The sequence below is a fragment of the Anas acuta genome, chromosome 9 (genome assembly GCF_963932015.1).
Source record: "Anas acuta chromosome 9, bAnaAcu1.1, whole genome shotgun sequence".
NCBI classification, from domain to species: Eukaryota; Metazoa; Chordata; class Aves; order Anseriformes; family Anatidae; genus Anas; species Anas acuta.
The window spans coordinates 4,010,956-4,030,208 of NC_088987.1; the positions used below are offsets into that span (position 1 = coordinate 4,010,956).

Sequence of the window (19,253 nt, forward strand, 5' to 3'; positions counted from 1 at the left end):
ATTTTAACACCTTACACTGCAATGTCAGTTAAAAATAGGAACAAGCAAGAAAGCCAGCTGAAGTAGGCTGTAATTCTTCAAGAATAGTGACAAATGTGGTTGGTCAGTGCACCAAATTTAACAAACTCAAAATTGTTTTGCTGGAAAGCAAGCTGTTTAAGGTGAGTTAAGGCAGGTGAGACTATTCTCATGTAAATTGCTTATTTAGGAGTAGGAGCAAAGCAGCTGCCTTGCTCAGCTGACACACTCCCTTGCACAGAGCAGATGCCGGATGTCTTTCTCTTGTGTTTTTCAACAGTTAGTGTCAGTGGAACAAATGCTGAGAACTTTTTTGATGATTAGTGGGATGTTACTTGATTAGAAACTGAGCACTTCAGAATTGGCCTAGGTAAAGTTCCAATACGTATGCTTAAGCACTTGAAGCACCCATTTTAAGTGCTTCTTTGGATTGGAACCCGAGTTTGTAGATGAGCAGACCTTAAGAGCATAATGTTGAACTATATTATAGCACCTGTGTAAATATTTTTGATCCCTTTTCTGCTTGATTTCATTGTGGGCTTATATTTAAGTACTGGTAAAGGAACAGTTGACTAACATGTACTAGATGGAAAGATTTATGCACCTACACTGTGATTTTAGGTTTACAAAACACTGACAGTTTAATTTGAGATTTAATGGAACATCTGAATTGGAAATTACATGTTAGCAAAGCTTTTTATTTTCTTTCTTTTTTTTCAAGCTGTCTTAAGTTTTGATTTAATGCTCAATTTGACATGCAGAGTGACAGTTGTTTTTTCTTCTTAGATATGATCAAAGATTTTGTGTCATCAAGAGATTTTGGTGCTCTAACTCATTTGGCTCTCATCAACGCAATCTACTTTAAAGGCAACTGGAAATCACAATTCAGACCTGAAAATACAAGAACTTTTTCTTTTACTAAAGATGATGAAAGCGAAGTGCAGATTCCAATGATGTACCAGCAGGGAGAGTTTTACTATGGTGAGTTGGAGATTTAGCAATTTAAATCCAGTAAGTCTTCCCTTAATAGCTTTGTTGCAGTAATACCTATTTGTACTGTTGACTGTTCATCCACCTAGAATTTTAAATGTGGTGTTTGCCCAGTGAAGGGATGCTTATTTGATGCTTTCATAATGTGTGTGCTTCTGTATTATACTGGATAGCAACATATATAATGACATCTTTTATTACTTTTTAGATATGTTTGGTGCCAAGTGGGGAATTTCAGAATGTTTATCCATTATCTCTAAACTCTTTACAACTATGGAGCTATTCCTGCTTCTTGCTAAAGTATTCTTGTGCTGTGTTAAAAAAAAAAATGGACTGGACATTAGGAAAAATTCCTTGCCTGTGAGGGTGGTCAAACACTGGAACAGGCTTCCTAGAGCGGAGGTTGATGCCTGAAGCCTGTCAGTGTTAATGAGTCATTTGTATAATGTCCTCATTAAAATGCTTTAACTTCTGGTTAGCCCTGAAGTGGTGATCAGGTAGTTGGACTCTGATGATCTTTGTAGGTATCTTTTAGCTGAACTATTCTGAATAAATATAAAGTCTTAGTTTAAGAATAACGCTTGTTCGTTAATACTCTAACATGCTTAGGTAAAATAGGAGTTCTTTGAACAGCAGAGCTAATGATTGTTTTTAGCTTAAGCTTGAGCTCCAGATGGGTCCTAAAGTGTCTAGCATGGGCAGTATTTCACTCATTAATAAATTCTCTTCTGAATTTAAAAAAAAAAAAAAAAAAACCCTCTACCTGTTTCCATGGAACTCTTGGCAGCTTTAACAACTGTTAGAGTTTTCTGTTCAAATAATGGAAGATAAATAAGTTCAGAGGTATGATTACCTACAAACTGTGATTGCCTAAGCTTACCTTCTTTAAGGAAGTGGAAATAGGGCTCAAATCATATGATGGAGAAACCATTATAAATTTTATGTAGAATCGTGGGTCATCTTTAGCTCCAGTACTTAGTAAACATTGCCTAATATTAACCTTCCATTTTTTCATTATCTCTGGTGAAGACAGAAGGAAATACTACTGATAGCATTTTTTTTGTGTGTTCTCTTGTAGGAGAGTTCAGTGATGGCTCCAATGAAGCAGGTGGTATCTATCAAGTTCTGGAAATACCGTACGAGGGAGACGAAATTCGTATGATGATCGTTCTTTCCAGACAAGAAGTTCCGCTGGTCACACTGGAACCCCTCGTCAAAGCCTCGTTGATTAACGAATGGGCTAACTCAGTGAAAAAGCAGAAAGTGGAAGTATATTTACCAAGGTGAGAATATGCTCTCATGTCAATAAAGGGGAAAGACTGCATTCATTTTGGTTGGAGCAGCGGAAGAGGTAAAACCTGAACATCTTGAGCAAATCTGTAGTTATGTAGCAGCCGAATGAAGGCTGCTGTGACAAGAGAGCCTGAGGGCATTCAGGGTAGAGTGGTGGTAGTTTGAGCAACAAGTGAACGCTGCATTTGTGTCCCTTCCAGGTGTGTAAGCTCCTGAAAGGATTACTTCATCAGAAATATATTCGCCCTGAATGATGGCTCCCTTTTTATTGCAGAGCTCATTATGTTAACCACTCCATTTAGACGGGAGCCATAGAAATATCGCTAGCCTCTATTAACAAAAGCTAAAATGTTTAATTTGGGTACTAATTAGATTACTGTTTGCTGCTAATTTAAAAAGTTCTAATGGTGTGTCTATGTAGACACAAACAGCTGAATGTTGAGAGGTAATTCCAGTCAGTCAATTTTTGTCTTTTTTTATTTATAAGGGCTGATTTCTTTTTTCTTTAGAGCAGTAAAACTTGTTTATTTGTAGACATAATATATGCGTTCAGTGGTGTATTTACTCAAATATACCACTTTAGTTCTCTTTCCTAGAATTGTTTCATCTGCCTCTAATTGTTTTTTCCATGCTTACCTTATACTTGTTTACTACTGTGTTGTTGGTTCATAATACTCCTTAAGTGATTCATAATGATTTAATTGAAGCGTTGATATAACAATATGGCACAAGCTTGGTGTGGATTACCCCTACATATTCAGCTTTCTGTGGTGCTGTGCAAAACATGGAAGAAGAAAAATAAAGTGATTTCTTTTAATCACTAAAATAGTTACTGTTTTCCTGTGATTTGGAGATTTGGCTTGGTCATATTTGACAAGTAAAGAGCAGGCCAAGAATTCCTGCTTTTTATCAACTTAGTAAAAACCATTCTCAAGGAGCTATCTGCAGCTGAGCACCATAAACCAAGTGCAGCCAGGATAAATTAGGTTGAGATGGACTGGTGCTGTTGGCATGCCCTGATTCCAGCTCAAGATAGAATTCTGCTTCTCTTTAAAGCCATTACGCTTGGAGTCACAGTGAGGGATCGGCAGCATTTTGGGGCTCTGTGTCTTTGTCCTGCAGTAAGTGCTCCTTTTTTTTAGTAGTATTTCATTTGAAGAAGGCACAGCAGCAGAGATGCACCGCAGATTTTGTACAGGCTGAGCCTAATGCACAGTCTGGGTGTCTTGTGGTTGTTTTTCACCTGGAGTTTCATTTCCCAGGAGCTGTGAGCAGAGTCTCCAGGTTTCTCTGCAGCCAGGATCTCAGACATGAGTTGGAGGTTGAGGTTTTGTGTGGTCATATAACTTCCTTATTTATTCTGTGCCCAACAATTCTTTCCTCAGGCTAGTTTTCATGCCTGTCACTCATTTAAGAACCTCAAAGAACTTGGTAAATGTTTTCAAACTGAGGCTATACAGAGGTAAAACAGGTACAACCAGGTGCTGATTACCTTCAGTATTTTCTGATTATAAGATAGCTCTCATGAGCTTGAAACACCATGCGGTAATACTGCAATTTCCTTATAAAAATTAAAGATTGATTGCATGTTCCCAAGGTGTTGGATTTCCATTAGGGGTTTGGAGGGTATCTGCAGGATTTTTATCAATGCTCTAAATAAAAACTTCATAAATATTTTATGCTCTGACTCAGGAAGGCATGTTATGAAATGTGGCCTGCAGGCTCTGTCCACTGAGAAACTGAAAGCAGCAGTGGAATAAAATTAAATTTTTATATCCTGGAAGATGCTATCCAATTATAAAGTGAACATTTTTTAAACTTATACACTTGTAATAGGGCCTGAACAACTAGCCAAAGCAGAGTTAATCACAACTTCCCAGTTTCTGTCTGCATTATCTGTGTGCAAATGAAATTGCATATTACGCCTCTTAATAGCAAACGAGAGATTTGTACAGAATTGTTAAATTATACTTTCTCATTTTCATTTTCAAATCATTGTTTCCAGCTTAACTCAGACTAAAGTGATCAACAATTTAATCCGTTTTTTCCATAGAAGTGAAACAGACCATGAATCTAATTTACAAAACTAACAATTTATTTGAAGAACACAGGAGGAACTGCTACCTCGTGACAGTACCACAGTCTGCAGATCGCCTCCTAAAGACTGTCCTAGCACGCTTGGCTTTCCACAATGACCTTCCTGCTTTTGTGTTCATTGAAAGCATCTTAAAAATGCCTGAGATGGTGTTGAAATAAGTTTCTTTGTGTGATTTTTTTTCTATTTCTATCAAAAAACCCAGCCATTATCCCTTTTTAACATGCTGTCTTGAGTTCCTTTCTTATGAGTCCGTTCTTACTGTTCTTGGGATGCGATCACAGGAGGTGTAGAACTGCACTGCTGAAATAAATACACACTTAGCCAACGTCTGCAGCTTATCTTTAGCCCTGGACAGAAGGAATTTTCCTGAGAAAGAGCCATAACCTGCCTTGCTCTGCTTGGTTAGAACAGCAGCGTGGTAGGATTATTGTTGTTTGATGTCAGTCTATTAAATTATGCAAGCTCATTCTAGCACCTCAGGACAGCCTTGCTGAAATTCCAGCTGAAAAGTTGGAATTGATGTCAGCTAGCAGCTTGGTATTATAGGCCGCTTACTAAGCTGAAAATAGTGGTTCAGATCCTGAGGGCCTCTTTTCCAAGCAAGAAATTGTTGATTTCTTGAAATGGAGCTATTCCTCTGCTTCTTGTTCTGCAGAATGCAAGGTATTAGAACAAAACTGAGAACCTGGAATTTCTTGCGCTTTCTCACTCAGAATTTATAGTAATTTTTGAAATTCTAGCCTCTGGGATGAATTGCATTAGACTGTAGTTCACTTCTGCTGTGTAACTAGAAAGTGTGCTCGGTCCCACATGATCCTGAACACCTAAGGACTTCAGTAAAAATTCAGCATTTCAGAAGGGCTGCACAGCCTCGTACAAGATGAAGCTGTCTTTTCTGCCTTGAAAGTCTATAAACTAGAAGAAAGCCTGAAACAGTGCTTTATATAAACCTAAAGCTTCAGGTACACAACAAAGGAGACTGTCAATGACATAAATGTGTAATTTGAATCTAATGCTGATGTAAGTTTTAAATTTGAAAAACATGAAAATATTATCTTTCTCTGCTCAACTCTCCAGAGAGCTGCTTTAGTTTCTCAATCTAATACTACTTCCAAAGCATCTTTCTGTCCTTCATTTCGTGTGGGAGTGACCCAAAGATAATGGAAATGAAGGAAAACATTTTTTTGATCAGCTTTTTGGACTGCATTTTACAGATAGAAAAGGCTTCACAAAGGGACATTGGGGTGGGGAACTGAATTCCCATCTTCACTTCTCGTTGTCTTGACTAATAGCAAATGGGCAGTCACTATCCCTTACCACTATTCCTGCTGAGTGCTTCCTAAGGAGGCCTGTGGGAGCTTGTAGCCATGTACATGTGTGTTGGTGAACCTTCCGGAACTGCTTAGCTCTGAAAGCTCTCCTTTTGACTCAATAGAGCAGTCTTTCCATTTCTTTTCTAGCCCTATGGTGAAAATGTTTCTCGCTTTCCCTTCAGTGGCTGCGCTTTCTTACTTCCATTCAGTCTTTAATGCTCCCAGTTGCAACTTGACTTCTGATACCGAAGTACTGAAATTCACTTCTCATGCTATTTTCAGCATCAGAAACACCTGAAAGATTGTAGGAAAAAGGCCATCTGTTTTGTTACAGGGAACACATACTGCAGATAACCGTGGGCTGGGGTTAGTATCGCGTAGTTCAGCATTGCCGAAGTCTGGCCATACAGCAAGTACCTGGCTTGGGAAATGAGGCTGGGTGTCTCTTCTCTGGGTCGGGCTGTAGATATTCAAAATGAAAACTGACATTACCAGCTATAAGAAAAATGTGGACATCTAAATATTATTAGAACTTGTCTATAACTCATTTTAGCATGTGTGAGAAAATAGGGGAGATACTGTTTTTGAGTGGTGGCTCACTTAGATTGCTTTTTTGACCACATGAAACTTCTTAATTGTCACAATTCTGGGCAATCATTCATTAAGAAAAGCTTTCTATTTTTATTTACCTATAAAAATGCTGCTGTGCTGATGCATTCCATGCCAGAACACCTGAGAAGCTTCCTCTTGGACATAAATCTTTTGGTCTCTTCTGATTCTTTTGAGAACTGCCAAAACAATAAAACCACAAGTATCAGTTCTATTTTATTCCAGGCACAGACTGGAATTCATCTGGACAGGTTACATGACCACATGCAGTGCAATCAGTGATTTGTCAGACCTGAACTCCCTCCGGATCTTACTTTAGCTTGCATAAAATCCTTCTCTGAGTAATGATTAACATTTATTCTATCGCGGATCATTATGAATGCACTTGGTGTAAGGAAGGAAGATCCACTTGACTCTTACTGAGTCATCTTTTGATGTCCAGGTTATTCTTTTTCAAGCTGCCAAGGCTTGTACATGCAGAGGTATCACTCATCCAGCTTTTCATCTGCTGTTCTCTGCTCAGATTTCTGGGTTATACTTTCTCCTGGAAAGAACATGTTCCTACATGTAACTGAGGAAGCTTAGTCCTGGAAAAAAAATAGGAAATTGCACAGAAGGATATTTTATTTTCTTTGGATCTAGCGCAGACAAGACCCTTCACTAAAGAGTACAGTGTAATTGCAGAGTTGTTTGTGACTAAAAGGTTTGCTGGAGAAACTAACAATACTGTATGTACCATATATTTTGCTGTACACTTGCTGTAACCAGTCATTGTCAACATAATTTAAATCTTTAATGCTGTCATTCTACAAAGAACTCACAACTCTGCTCAATTTGTCTCTTGTGTCTGTAGACTTCTGGCACCTTCAGGGCAGGGCTGCCGTTGTATTTTGACACATTTCATGGTTTCTGTAGCTGCCCAGTCTGTTTCTGCCCATATACAAACCTTGAGTCCGTTCATTTCATGAATACCAGGCATAAGTTTTTAGAATGTTTGAAAAATCTTTGCAAATGGAACAAGTTCTTGGTTGAAATCTTGCCCTCAGGATAAATCTCAATTTGTGCTGCCTGCCAGAATAGCAATGTAACCTAGAGCACGGGTTTGCAAGCTAACCCCAAAGTCCCCAAAGTCTTGGCAGGTGATCATCACAAGTGCATTTGCACTAGCAATTATTTTTGTTTTGCATTCATATTCAAAACCCAATTAGAACTTTGTTACAGCAGTAGTTAGACGCAAAGTCAGCAATGCTTTTGTGTTCATGGTGTTCTATTAGTGTTCATAATTGTTGGTCTTTGCTTAATCTGACTAAATAAAAATGGAGCATCCTTTCCTATTCTTTCTTTGCCAACAGCTGCCTGTGAAGTTTTTACAGTCCTTTGTCTTATTTATTCCATTCTACTGTGTCTACAATTAAATTCAGCTCTTACAGTAAACCTGTTGTGTAAGACGCGAGCGTTTTTGCATTTAGCTGCTGCATAATTTTGTTCTGAGGTTTTATGGTCAGAGACTGTATGTACCATCAGCATGTTTTTAACTGCTCCTGCATTAGAAAATATATTTGCTGTGAAAGTAAACTAACTTATTTGTAAGCATTTTTATACAAAGTGTCACTGCTACACAACTAATGCTGAATCTCCTGCTTTACATTATTTACCTCAGTACTTTAATCGTCATTAGCTAGAAATTATCTCTAATTTAGGTACTGTTTCCATTCTGATTTTTGCAATTTTCTGTTACGTTCTCCAGGTTCACAGTAGAACAGGAAATTGATCTGAAAGATGTCTTGAAAGGTCTTGGAATTACAGAACTGTTCAGCCATAGCGCTGACCTCACTGCGATGTCGGGTAAGAGGTTCTTGTTTTGTCTTCCAAGATATATGAGGAAGTACTAAAATCATCCGCCTAAAGATAACATTCTATAGAGTTTATCGGTTGTTTTGTTTCTTAAATAAAAACTACAAAAAACCTGTTAGCAAGTTCTTGATCTCTTGGGATTTGGGGATGATGTATGAGTACTTTCACTGTAGGAGCCGCTGGGGCAGGGAAGCAATCCATCAAGGTGGGAAGGAGTATTTTGACCTGGGAAAGTTAATTCAGGGTGTTTTACAATTGAGTCTTACTAGAAATTTAGAGAGTTCAGTACTATGCAAGAAACAGATCCATGTTAAAGCAATATGTGGCTTCAGTGTCTTGATAGCAGATGGGGTTCATACACCACAGGGGTTGTCATCTTTCATCTCCAGAGGCTATTTGTTCATGGCAGTAAGAGCTTTTAGTTCTTGTACAATTAGTCATCTCCCCAGACACCTTCTGTATAGGAGCAGCACAGGAAAGAAACTTCTGAGATAAACAAATGTATGCTGCTTGTCTTCTTCATTATGTTGTCAAGACTATTTTCAGAAGCTGAAATATCCAATACATGTAAAAAAAAAAAAAAAATAGTTGGACAGGATATTTTTATTCATTTAATACCTTCTAAAAGGTATGGAAGTGTTTAAAAAAAGGTAATTGAGTGATCTTCATATAAAGTTTCTTCCTTTGTTTGTAAGACAAGTAGCCACACAAGCGGTACATTTAGCATGGTCTGTCCAGACCTGAGGTGTGGCAGACCAGGTCGTTCTCTGTCTAGAAACATGTTACCAGTGTGGGATGATGATGATGGTTCTTGTAATTGATGCTTATAGACACCTCCCTGTATGTGTTCCTGCCCTATGGGTTGCTTTCTAGTCAGCCAGACATTTGCTTAGCTGATGGGAAATAACTGCTGCTAATGGGCTGATCCTGGAAGCAAACACACTGGTGTGGCTTGTTCAAGGTGGTGCTAATGAAGGGGAACCTTCCTATAAAACTGGCAGAAAAATGCTTAACACTTTCATCTCCTTTTCACTTTTAAGTTTGAAATGCTGTTTATAGGCTGTCGTGTAGCCTATCCTGCTGTTTTGCTGCTTTGACTTTTCCTGCAAAATGATGGGAAAAGCTAGAGTTAGCTCTTGCGAAAGCAATTTGCATAAATGAATAATGCTTCTCTAAAATCAGTTTTCTGAAGAGAAATAGTTCTGATTTCTCTGTTGCCCCAAAGAAAAGTAAGCTTTACGATAACTTCTGGTCTGTGTATGGAAAAAAAATTTATTTGAGGAAAAGTACCAAGGAGAATAGAAAATGCACAGTGCAGGTTTAACTGCAAAGGCAGCTCGTGGCTCTTATTTCATTTAAAATATGCCTAAATATCAGTGAAATATCAACTGTAGCTGAGGTAAGCAGAAAGATTGGAACTTGCTCATGCTTTAATCCATGTGACTAATGGCTTGTTTAAAGTTTTATATTTTTTACAATTGTGCCATATAAAATCAAAATACCATGTTTTGCATAAGTGAATTAACTCCTCTACCATTTAAAGAGTAACTTTTTTATTAAATGTAGAGCAGTGTATGGAGAGAAATCATGAGTTTTACTGTAACATTCTTACCTGTCACTTAATAGAGCACATGCCACCAGGTAACAAAAAAGGTCTTTGATAAATTAAGAATAAGAATGTTTTTGAAATAATCCTTAATGAAAACCCTACTGTTCATGCTATAGAGATAAATTTTCAAGTAATTAAAATATGGACGATGCTCCCCACTTCTAATTTCCCCAATGTAAAATGGGGATGGGAAAGAAGGAAAGAAAATGATGAAGGGAAATGTTATAAGCTTGCTTTTGCAACTACCTGATTAATGTGTCAGCTAATAAGGAGGTTGAAGCCAGAAATTTCCATGCAGTTCAGTGTCAGCCCTCTGGAAAACTTGCCACTTCATGAAACCTTAAATGAAAATATTTGAACAAAATGTTTGTCTCAACACTTTTTTAATTTGGGAAAAAAATGAGACTTTTTGAGAAATAGTTGCATTTAAAAATACTCTCCTCCCCCTCTCTTGTTGCTGTTGCCTTTGGATTGTTGTCAAGGAAAGCCTTCTGCAATTTCAGCAGCCCTAATCCTGTAATCAGATCCAGGCACAGATTGTTGACTTCAGTGAAACTCTATGTGGGTTTAGTGGATATAAATCAAATTGCAGGATTAGACTGATTTTTCAATATTTATTTTACTTTTTACACTCAATCTGAAAAATGGAAATAGCTGAGTCAGTTTTACCTTACAGGATGTCTGGATTGTGAGCAACCAAGTAAAGTATTAATCTAGATGCATGCTGTAGATACAGCTCTTGCAGAAATTATTTGTCAATATACACAGGTGAGTAGGAGGACATTCAAATATCTAGTCTCATGTATTCTGACTCACTTTCAGTAAAAAAAAAATTCTTTAACAGATTTGATTTCAATCTCTGATTTTATCAGGTGTTCAAAATAACCAAACCTGGAATTCAGGAATAAACAAATCTGGAAACAGCTTCTTGTATTTGGGGCTTTATAACTTACACAGCATGTGATCTTGCAGCTTGAGTATCTTGGCACCTCTTGGGGCTTACACTTGAACTTGCAAAGTTCCCCTTCTCTTTCAAATGATTAAAATATTTTACTGTTGTATAATGCCTTAAATGGCAAATGCTTTCAAACCTCAAGGTGTCGTGCACTGTGGGGACCAGTGAAGTGATTTTAATGACTTGCTCTCCCAATACAATGTAGTTGGAAGGGCACCATCCCAGTAAATGGTTCTTCAAAGTCTTGGCTGAGGAAGGTATCATTTTTCTGGGGCAACCTAAGCTGAAAAAGCCAATAAATATGCATGCTTAAAAATGAGACTTGCAGAGCAACCAGTTGGCAACTCTGAGTAGGAGTTTGCAAGCATATGGAGTGTAGTGACAAATGAAATGTGATGCTAACAGAGTCATGTACATTAGAAGTAAGCCTCCTACACATTAATGGGTATCTAGGCTAGGGTCCTGCAGAAGGCTTACCCTGATACCAAATCTGCACGGGTCTTTTCTGAGGTGATAGAGGTCAAATCACCTCTGTGAAAATCTGTATTCAAAGAAGGTGCTGGAGAAAAATGGCATGATAGCAGATACTCAGGTAAGCTCCACCTCTTCCACAGCTGAAATCATAAGGGAAAGATATAATGTTGTATATGATGAAGTACTGCAGGCAGTGACTTGACAATCGCAGAGTACGGCAAGGAAGGATGTCTGAATACCAGGTGACAACATTAGCCTCCCATATGGAAACAGATTCGCTTCAGGGAGAGATAAATGAGAGGGATGAGATGGTGGCAATATAAAGAAAATAGTCTAGAGAAGGTAAACTGGATGTGGAATTGCTATTTTCACCATCCAAGGACAAAGATATCTATTGGAGTGAAAGACAAGAAATTGAAACCAAATAAAGTACCTCTCTTGTGGAAAACTTAACCATGGAGATCTTTGGATATAGTTTGAGGTCATGAGGTTGATAGGATTAAAAAAAAAATGCTTCAGGGCAATCAAAACTATTCATACTATGTTGATTAGACACCCTATACATCCTGTGGATTAGAAACTTGGTTTAGGTTATAAGGCATGTGCTGAGTAAGAGGAGGTTTTTCTCTCGGGTAAATTATGCAGTAGCTTTTGTCTGAGACTTTTATCGGGTACTGAAGCAACAATAAGGCTATAGCTGGAGTAGTGCGCTAGATCAGGTGGAGATATCAGTCTCATCTTCCATGGAACTTGTATTCCTGTTAGCAATATATTACATTTCTATCCGCAGATCCAGAATACCCTTATAACTAGGCTTGTTTTTATAGCTGGTGGTAAATATTAGCGATGTTTGTGTTGGCTGAGTTAAGGCCCTATTTTGTAACACTCAATAAGCTCATTAGATGGAGACCGATCTCGTAAGGTGCTAAGTGTTCTGCCTAGAAATATAGCTCAGAGTAACAGAAGTGCCATGCTATGTGGAGTCAAACATACAGGACGAAAATGGGGAGTGTTGCTGTGAATATTACAGGCCACAGGAACAGGCTAAGTACTGTAATAAAAACCATGATTGAAATGGGTGATTAGGGTAAGTGTCAAAGTCTTTGTCTAATAAACGTAAATATTTATTTGGGTTGAAGATAAGCTCTGAAACAGCATTTTTCTCCGAAGGTTGCAGTTTGTTTTCTTCTGGTATGTGCTGTATATAAGCTTAAGTGCTGAATAGAGCACCAGAGTGGGCTCGAGCAAGGATAGCAAAATGCAGCTGCCTGGAATGAAGAAATGGGCAGAACTGACCAACACGCTTACCAGGAATCCTGTTAACTGACGTGTTCACAAAATCAGTGCACACAATGCAAGATGTGCAATAGAAATCAGATTTACAGGGGTCTGTCACCCTCTTTTGCCTGGTCTATCTGGAAATGTTCTTGCACATCCAGGGCTTGTTCTAAAACGGTTTGGGGAAACTTTGGTCTTAATGCATTTGTAAGAATGGAAGCTTTAGAGGATGGCAATTAAGCACCTGATCCGAGTGTTCAGCTGTTTTTACAGATAGCTTGGAAGCTCAGGGCTTGGAAGGGCTGTTGGTGTTGGGATGTGAGCACAGGTTTCAGGTGGTGTTTCCCTTAACAGAAATGAGTTAAGGAGAGTTACAGACACAAACACTGGGGGATTGTGCTTAGTTTTCAAGATAATTGGACGCTGCATGTCCCACGTTTTACAGCAGCAATGGAAATTTTATCCTAGCTCTCAACATCTGAAGGCTTGGATCTGATGCCTAGAATTTCTAATATTTAGCAATCTAGTGTGTTTTACTAGATACAGTCTCAAAGGGGATCATCTGGGGCTTTTGGTGGTGAGTTTTAAGTTAAGCAGCTGAACTATGAGGTGTAGTTCACTCTTATGTATGTAGCAGAAGTGAGACTTGCCCAGGAGAGACATTTTAAACTATTGTCTCTTGTGGTTTTGGTTCGTGTTAGTATTACATCTGCCGGCTGTAGCTGTGCAAGCCAAAAAAAATGAATAACAATTAGAAGAAAATAGTCCCAGCCTTTCCCCTCTTACTCAGTCTTCAGCTCGAATTCTGGCATTGAAGGATCAGAAATGCAAAATGGCATCGCTGTCTCGCTGGGGTGGTTAGATTAGATTTTCATGGCTGTGTAACTCCCTGTTGAGAAAGCTTTTATTCCTTTCCTAACTGCCAGTTGTGCTCTGTCATTACTGTGCATTTTATGCAGGTACAATAAATGTATATCTAATCCTCATTATGTCGTACTGATGAAACTTAGTCAAACTGATTAAATGGTGTAATGTATTGCTTCCTGCAAGGTGCTGACTATTTCAATAGGTCTGATCACTTAGACACCGAACAAAAGTAATGAAACATCCACTGACTTAAGCAGGAGTAGACTTGGACCTGAATTAAAATACTGGGAAAGAAGGATGGAAAACAAGACTGAAAAAATCAGTTTTCTGGTGATTTTTATTGTAGTAGATAAATTTAAAAGAACCTGAAGATTTGTAATGGCAAGAAAGAAAATACCTGTTTTTTCCCCCAGACAAAGTCTTTCTCTATAATTATTTGTATTACAGTGTCATAAGCCCTTTCCCCAGTAATTAGATTCAAAATCTTGAATGCAAGGATTGTCTTTTACTCTGGTTTGTTGGTGCTCTAGGTATTGCCATGCTATTCTAATACATATAGGGTAGAAGAGCACTAGAGTCTTGAACAAGGTAAAGGGGCCTGTTAAAGGTGATGGCAGAAGGTATTGTAATGCAAGTCCTACGTACAACGTTCTTATCGTTCCCTACTTGGTATAGAGGGTGGATAATAGTGCTAGGGTTTGGGGCTGTGTTTTTTCCTAAATGCTTCATTTTTATTGAGCTGCTTGAAATATATTTCTTTTTCCTCTCCAGATAACAAAGAACTTTACCTGGCAAAGGCATTTCACAAGGCTTTCCTAGAAGTTAATGAGGAAGGATCAGAAGCTGCTGCTGCCTCAGGTACCTGACTGAAAAGCAGAACGAATTCAAATGCTGAGTTATTCTGTGTTAATTAATATTTTAAAACTGACTTGCTGGAAAGCTAGGAAAGCTAAACAGCATGTAGCATGGAGGCAGAGCACAGCAACTATATTCCTCATCAGAAGAGAAATTTGGAAACAAGTGTTAGCATTTTCTTATCACGGTGTGTTTCACAAAGTTTTGGAGCATCCTGTGAAAAACCTTCAGTATTTTGCTTATGAGTGTTGGGGGTAGGGGAGACAGACTGCAGCTTGTATCTTCATGGAACTTGAGCATTCATAAACATTCATAAATTTTGATCTGCTAATTGAGAATGGTTGAAAGCATTTGATCTAGAGTAGTTAGGAGCTGAGAGTTGTTGCAATTGCATTTTAAGCTCATTTACAGAGAAGCAAGATGGGAAGTGATGAATAAAAAAAAAAAATTAGCTCTCCAGTATTACTGGAGGCCAGGTTGGTAGTTTATGTGAAAATAAGTTCCATTTCGTATCATTACCTGGTTTCTAATTGCCTCAACTCATACCTTTCTTTGAGGAAGGGAAAAATGACTGACTTGCTGATGAATATTAGAAACTGTTCTGGATTGTAACATTAATATGGACAGGGATTACTGTCATGCATGAGTCTTCATTGTCAGTGCAGTGAAACTGTAAAAATAAATGAAACATTGGGAGATAATGCCCTGGAGAAATCCATGCATCACCAAATAAAAATAACGAAGAGCAAAATTCTGCACAACTCCCACTTAATTTTACCTTCAACCTTTGCATTGTTTAAAGATTCAAGTGAAGCTAGAAGCTGCAAGATCAGCCCGTTTAGTTTTATTCTCTATAGCTGTTAAGGGTTACCTTTTCCTATCAAAGGCAGGCTAGAAGCTGTTTAAAAGAGGTCAGGAGTGCTGTCTAACATAATGCATTTTCTTTCTACAAGTAAGCAGGTTTCATAATTTCTCTTAAGGTTCTGCATCTTAAATCATAAACTGTTCCCTCAGCCTGGGAAATCGTACCACTTCATTCCTAACATTTCTTAAAGCACAACTAGGCATGCAATTATTCTGGAGGTCATTTTAATTTTTGGTTAGATTGCACAATTTCTTGGTGACAATCAGTGCTGGGGTTTGGTACTTCAGTGTCTGCTCATCAGCCTTACAAGTATCTTTCATGAAGAGCAGGAGAGAATGTGCAGTGATGCTTCAGTTGACTATGTCCTTTCTCCTTCAGGAATGATTGCAATTAGCAGAATGGCAGTGCTGTATCCCCAAGTCATAGTTGATCATCCCTTTTTCTTTTTGGTCAGGAACAGAAGAACAGGTGAGAGTTTTTTCACTCTTCTACATCTTTCACCAGTGTATCACCAGGGTTACAAAAGCAAATAACATATTTTGATCAACAAATTGTCCTTGTATTACAAATTTTCCTCAATTTGTATTGGAATTCCTAACACTGAAAGATCGAGTCTATGTCCACTTCATGTCTCTCCAAATACAAAACTGAAATTTGAATCATGAAAAATACTCAGCTCAGTGATTAAAAGCCCCGGGGAATAAAAATTCACCATTTTTATCAGAATGCAGTGTTACTGCCCTGAATAACTATAATCACTGTATTCCGTAAGAGCTTCGCTGTGGGAAGAGCTGTGCTCCTAGTACTGAGTGTTTTACATAATGGACATATATTACAGCTATGAATAATTCTGTTGTGCTCTTGAAATATTCTGTGGCAGGCAAGAGATGAGAACAGCATTCACTAGCAAAATGGGCAACGATTAAGTTAATTCCTTAGTTTCATATTTGTAAGTTGTCTTAATGCTGTGGTTGTGGCTGGGTGTCAAAATGTTACTGTGCAGCAGCTGACTGTCAGATGGATCTGTGTTCAGTGCCTTACCTGCTCTGCAAGCAAGCCAGGGAACTCTGTAATGGTTACCCTGATTCTCAAGAACATCCAAAGTGTTTGTGATTGATTCCTGTTTTTAAAAATTGTGGACCAGACAGTCTAGAAGTCAGTATCAGTAAATCACCATCGTGTAACGTCAACATTTCCTTTTAGTTCTAACATCTTTCCTTCCCCTCTCTTTTTCCCTTTTCCAGGTACTGTGTTATTCATGGGGAGGGTAATGCACCCTGAAGCAATGAATACGAGTGGCCATGACTTTGAAGAGCTTTAACTACTGCCAGCTACCAAAATGAGGAAAAAAGCACATGAAGTTTGAAGCTAATGTATTTAAGGTTTGCTGTGTTTTCCCCCAAGATACTGTTTAAAATGCTTTCAGATCTGTGTGCAAGTCAAGTTTCCAGAGGAAAGTTCACAGTATTAAAATAATGGTTCTGTTTGTCATTGTGATTGCTGTGTCCTTAAAATAAAACTGTGTACATGTCAACAACTGTTTCTTGTTCTAGTGAATTGTAAAGCAACAAACTTGCAAATCCATAATTCCTAAATTTTTCACAGTCCAAAGACTGACTGGATCAATGATAAAGGAGCAGAATGTGTGCAGCTCTGAATAATCAAATGGCAAACCTTGATGATAACTTACAGTTGAAGAACTACATCTGGAAAATGTAATCTCTTCTTGTAATAGTAAACAGACTGCGGTATGCTGTCTCATCAAAGTTAATGGGAAAAAATTAAGCCTAATGGATTCTAAGATAACTGTGGTTGACTTTTTGTGTGAACTCCCACATGTGATTCTAAAATGTTGCTTTTATGAATGCTCCTGCATGCGATTCTGCGATTCACCTTCCATAAATGTTGATGCCAATAAAATTTGATCGCATGATTATTTGAACCTAGTCAGTATAGAATAGCTATGTATGTGACTGAAGTAAAAATAGGTGAAGTCATGTTATTTGTGTGAACATATTTTTTTTTTTCCACAAAAGTAGATGCTCTACTTTTAACCTGAGCTTTACAGTATCTCACTTCAGTGATCTAGAACAATCTTTCTCAATACTTATTTTCTTAATTTTAAGTGTATAAAGATGTCTAAAGATGTTCAGTTCATGAATGTCTAAAGGAACAGCATAGTCCTTATCGTTCCCTAACTTTTGAGTGAGGACAAACAGAGGAAAATGACACATACCACAAGTAAATGTTAGCCTGGAATTAGCTGCTCTTTCCATTTGCAAGAAGTACCAGCGATCACTAGGCAGGCATGTAATTATTTCTTCCCTTATTGCACAAATTATGAGACGAACAGAAGTTATTAAAAAGGTGAGAGAATAGGAGAAAAGGGAGGAGCTCTTGAAACAGATCATAAATACAGACTTGTAGATAAATGGGGTTTTCAGACAACAGACATTTTATTTTGAATTCTATGGGAACAAATGCACACTGGCTGATTTTAACAGACAGGACTTAGGCATGCATTCAGTTTAAAACAGCATAGACACTACCCACAAAGTTACTCATGCAAGGAGAACTTCCCAAGTTTGGTACATGGTTCACTTTTTTTACCCTGCTGGTGCAAATCCCACAGGTCAGGCTGCGAAGTGATGTGTGCAATCCACGGAGGCTGGGTGTGCTGCCTTAGAGGGCGTTTGAGCACACCAAGTCCTGCCTTCTTGGACTGTTTTGTTCTATTGCAAAAAGGAAAAATGAAAAATAAAATGAAGCTCCTGCTTCTTCTGCACTGTTCTCCCATTTGGTATAGCCCTTAGTGTCTTATAGTCTAGACTTGATAAGAATTTTTTTGTATTGAAATTTAGACGAATTATAATCTTAGTTCTGTATAGTTCAAAATGGTGTACCTAGAAGCATTCCCTCTTCCTCCGAAGAAAGAGAAAGCTAATTTTACCAAGGTGTAGAACTAGCCTCAATGCACTTAAATCCAGCTCCTTTGACACTGTTAGAGAAGGGCTGGATCTTCATGTTTAGATGATTTCATGGAAACCACCTAACGTCTGTAAAAGTGACCCCACGTGGTAAAGATCCGTGTTTTTAACCTCAGCGGCAGCCTGAGTTTTATGCTGTTACATTTTTTCAGGCTAATTTTTGAGGTGCTCACTGAAGTGGAAAAACATGAGAAAGATAACTCAGTGAAGTTTATTCCCAGTGCAGTGAAAGATCTTTCTGACCAATTCTGTGTTGTTTTTTTTTTTCTGCATTAGTTCCTTGCAGTGTAGATGCTCCTTACCAAGGGAAAGACTTTGAAGATAGACTTGAACTAAGGCTATGGAATTATGGAAGGACAACTGCCAGTCAGAAGTATTTATAGAGGATATCAGGCAAGTGCACAGACTTCCCTAGCAGTTAGAATACCATAGGTACTGAGAGGAATTATGTTTCTCATGTGCTAAGTCTTATTCTGAGAATTGTCTCTGTGGGCATATTGGAAAGCAAGCAGAAACAGAGGTGCAAGCACTAGTTATTTCACTTGATACTCACCTAGTCCATACAGGTGCAAAACAACCATTTATTGTTTCTTGAAAATCAAGAATTATCTGGTTTTCAGTAATAAGAGTGGGTTTTTCACTAAGTTATGCACAATTGTTAGTCGTACACCACAAGAGCAGCTCTCAAACAATACTGTTTTTCAGTAGTAATATCTTAAGTATTGTTACCAGTTTACTGAGGTGTATGAATACTATTACATTGTGGTTTTAATCTAGATTTTGTATGTTCTTTTCAAAGATGCTATTGCTTCTGAGACGAAATTAGCAAAATACTTTGTCTTTCTGTTTTTATGGTAAGGGGAATTCCACAATAGTATTTCATATGTTGAGTTTAGGTGTGTGGTCTTCTTAAAAAATAAATTTGTATTTTGTGTTGGGGGCTATATCAGAAAATAAATTACTGAAACTTCTATAGTTGTGCTGTGTAAGTGACCCATGAAGTGACCCCTTCTGTGAAACACATCGAGTTTAAACACAAGATGCGGTTCCCTAATGTCGTTGTCATCTGTCTTTCTTGCATACATTTACTGGAGTCCAGCTGGAAATGTTTTTCAGAACTTCAGTTCAAGAGACTATTTTTCCTGCTAGTCCTTTTAGTAGCGGTGCTGTGACCTGAGAATGACTGAA

The 19,253-nt window shown here is 38.1% G+C and overlaps 1 protein-coding gene across 4 annotated transcripts in view; it reads left to right on the forward strand.

Moving 5' to 3' along the window:
- Positions 1-19,036, forward strand: part of SERPINI1 (serpin family I member 1) — a 46,824-nt gene extending 27,788 nt beyond the window's left edge. For all 4 annotated transcript variants that reach the window (XM_068691510.1, XM_068691511.1, XM_068691514.1 and 1 more), the window contains exons 4-9: positions 805-999; positions 2,087-2,291; positions 8,069-8,166; positions 14,130-14,216; positions 15,457-15,546; positions 16,323-19,036. In XM_068691510.1, the coding sequence (XP_068547611.1) occupies positions 805-999; positions 2,087-2,291; positions 8,069-8,166; positions 14,130-14,216; positions 15,457-15,546; positions 16,323-16,399 (752 nt within the window). In that variant the 3' untranslated portion in view covers positions 16,400-19,036. The remainder of the gene's footprint in view (positions 1-804; positions 1,000-2,086; positions 2,292-8,068; positions 8,167-14,129; positions 14,217-15,456; positions 15,547-16,322) is intronic.
- Positions 19,037-19,253: the final 217 nt, after the last annotated feature.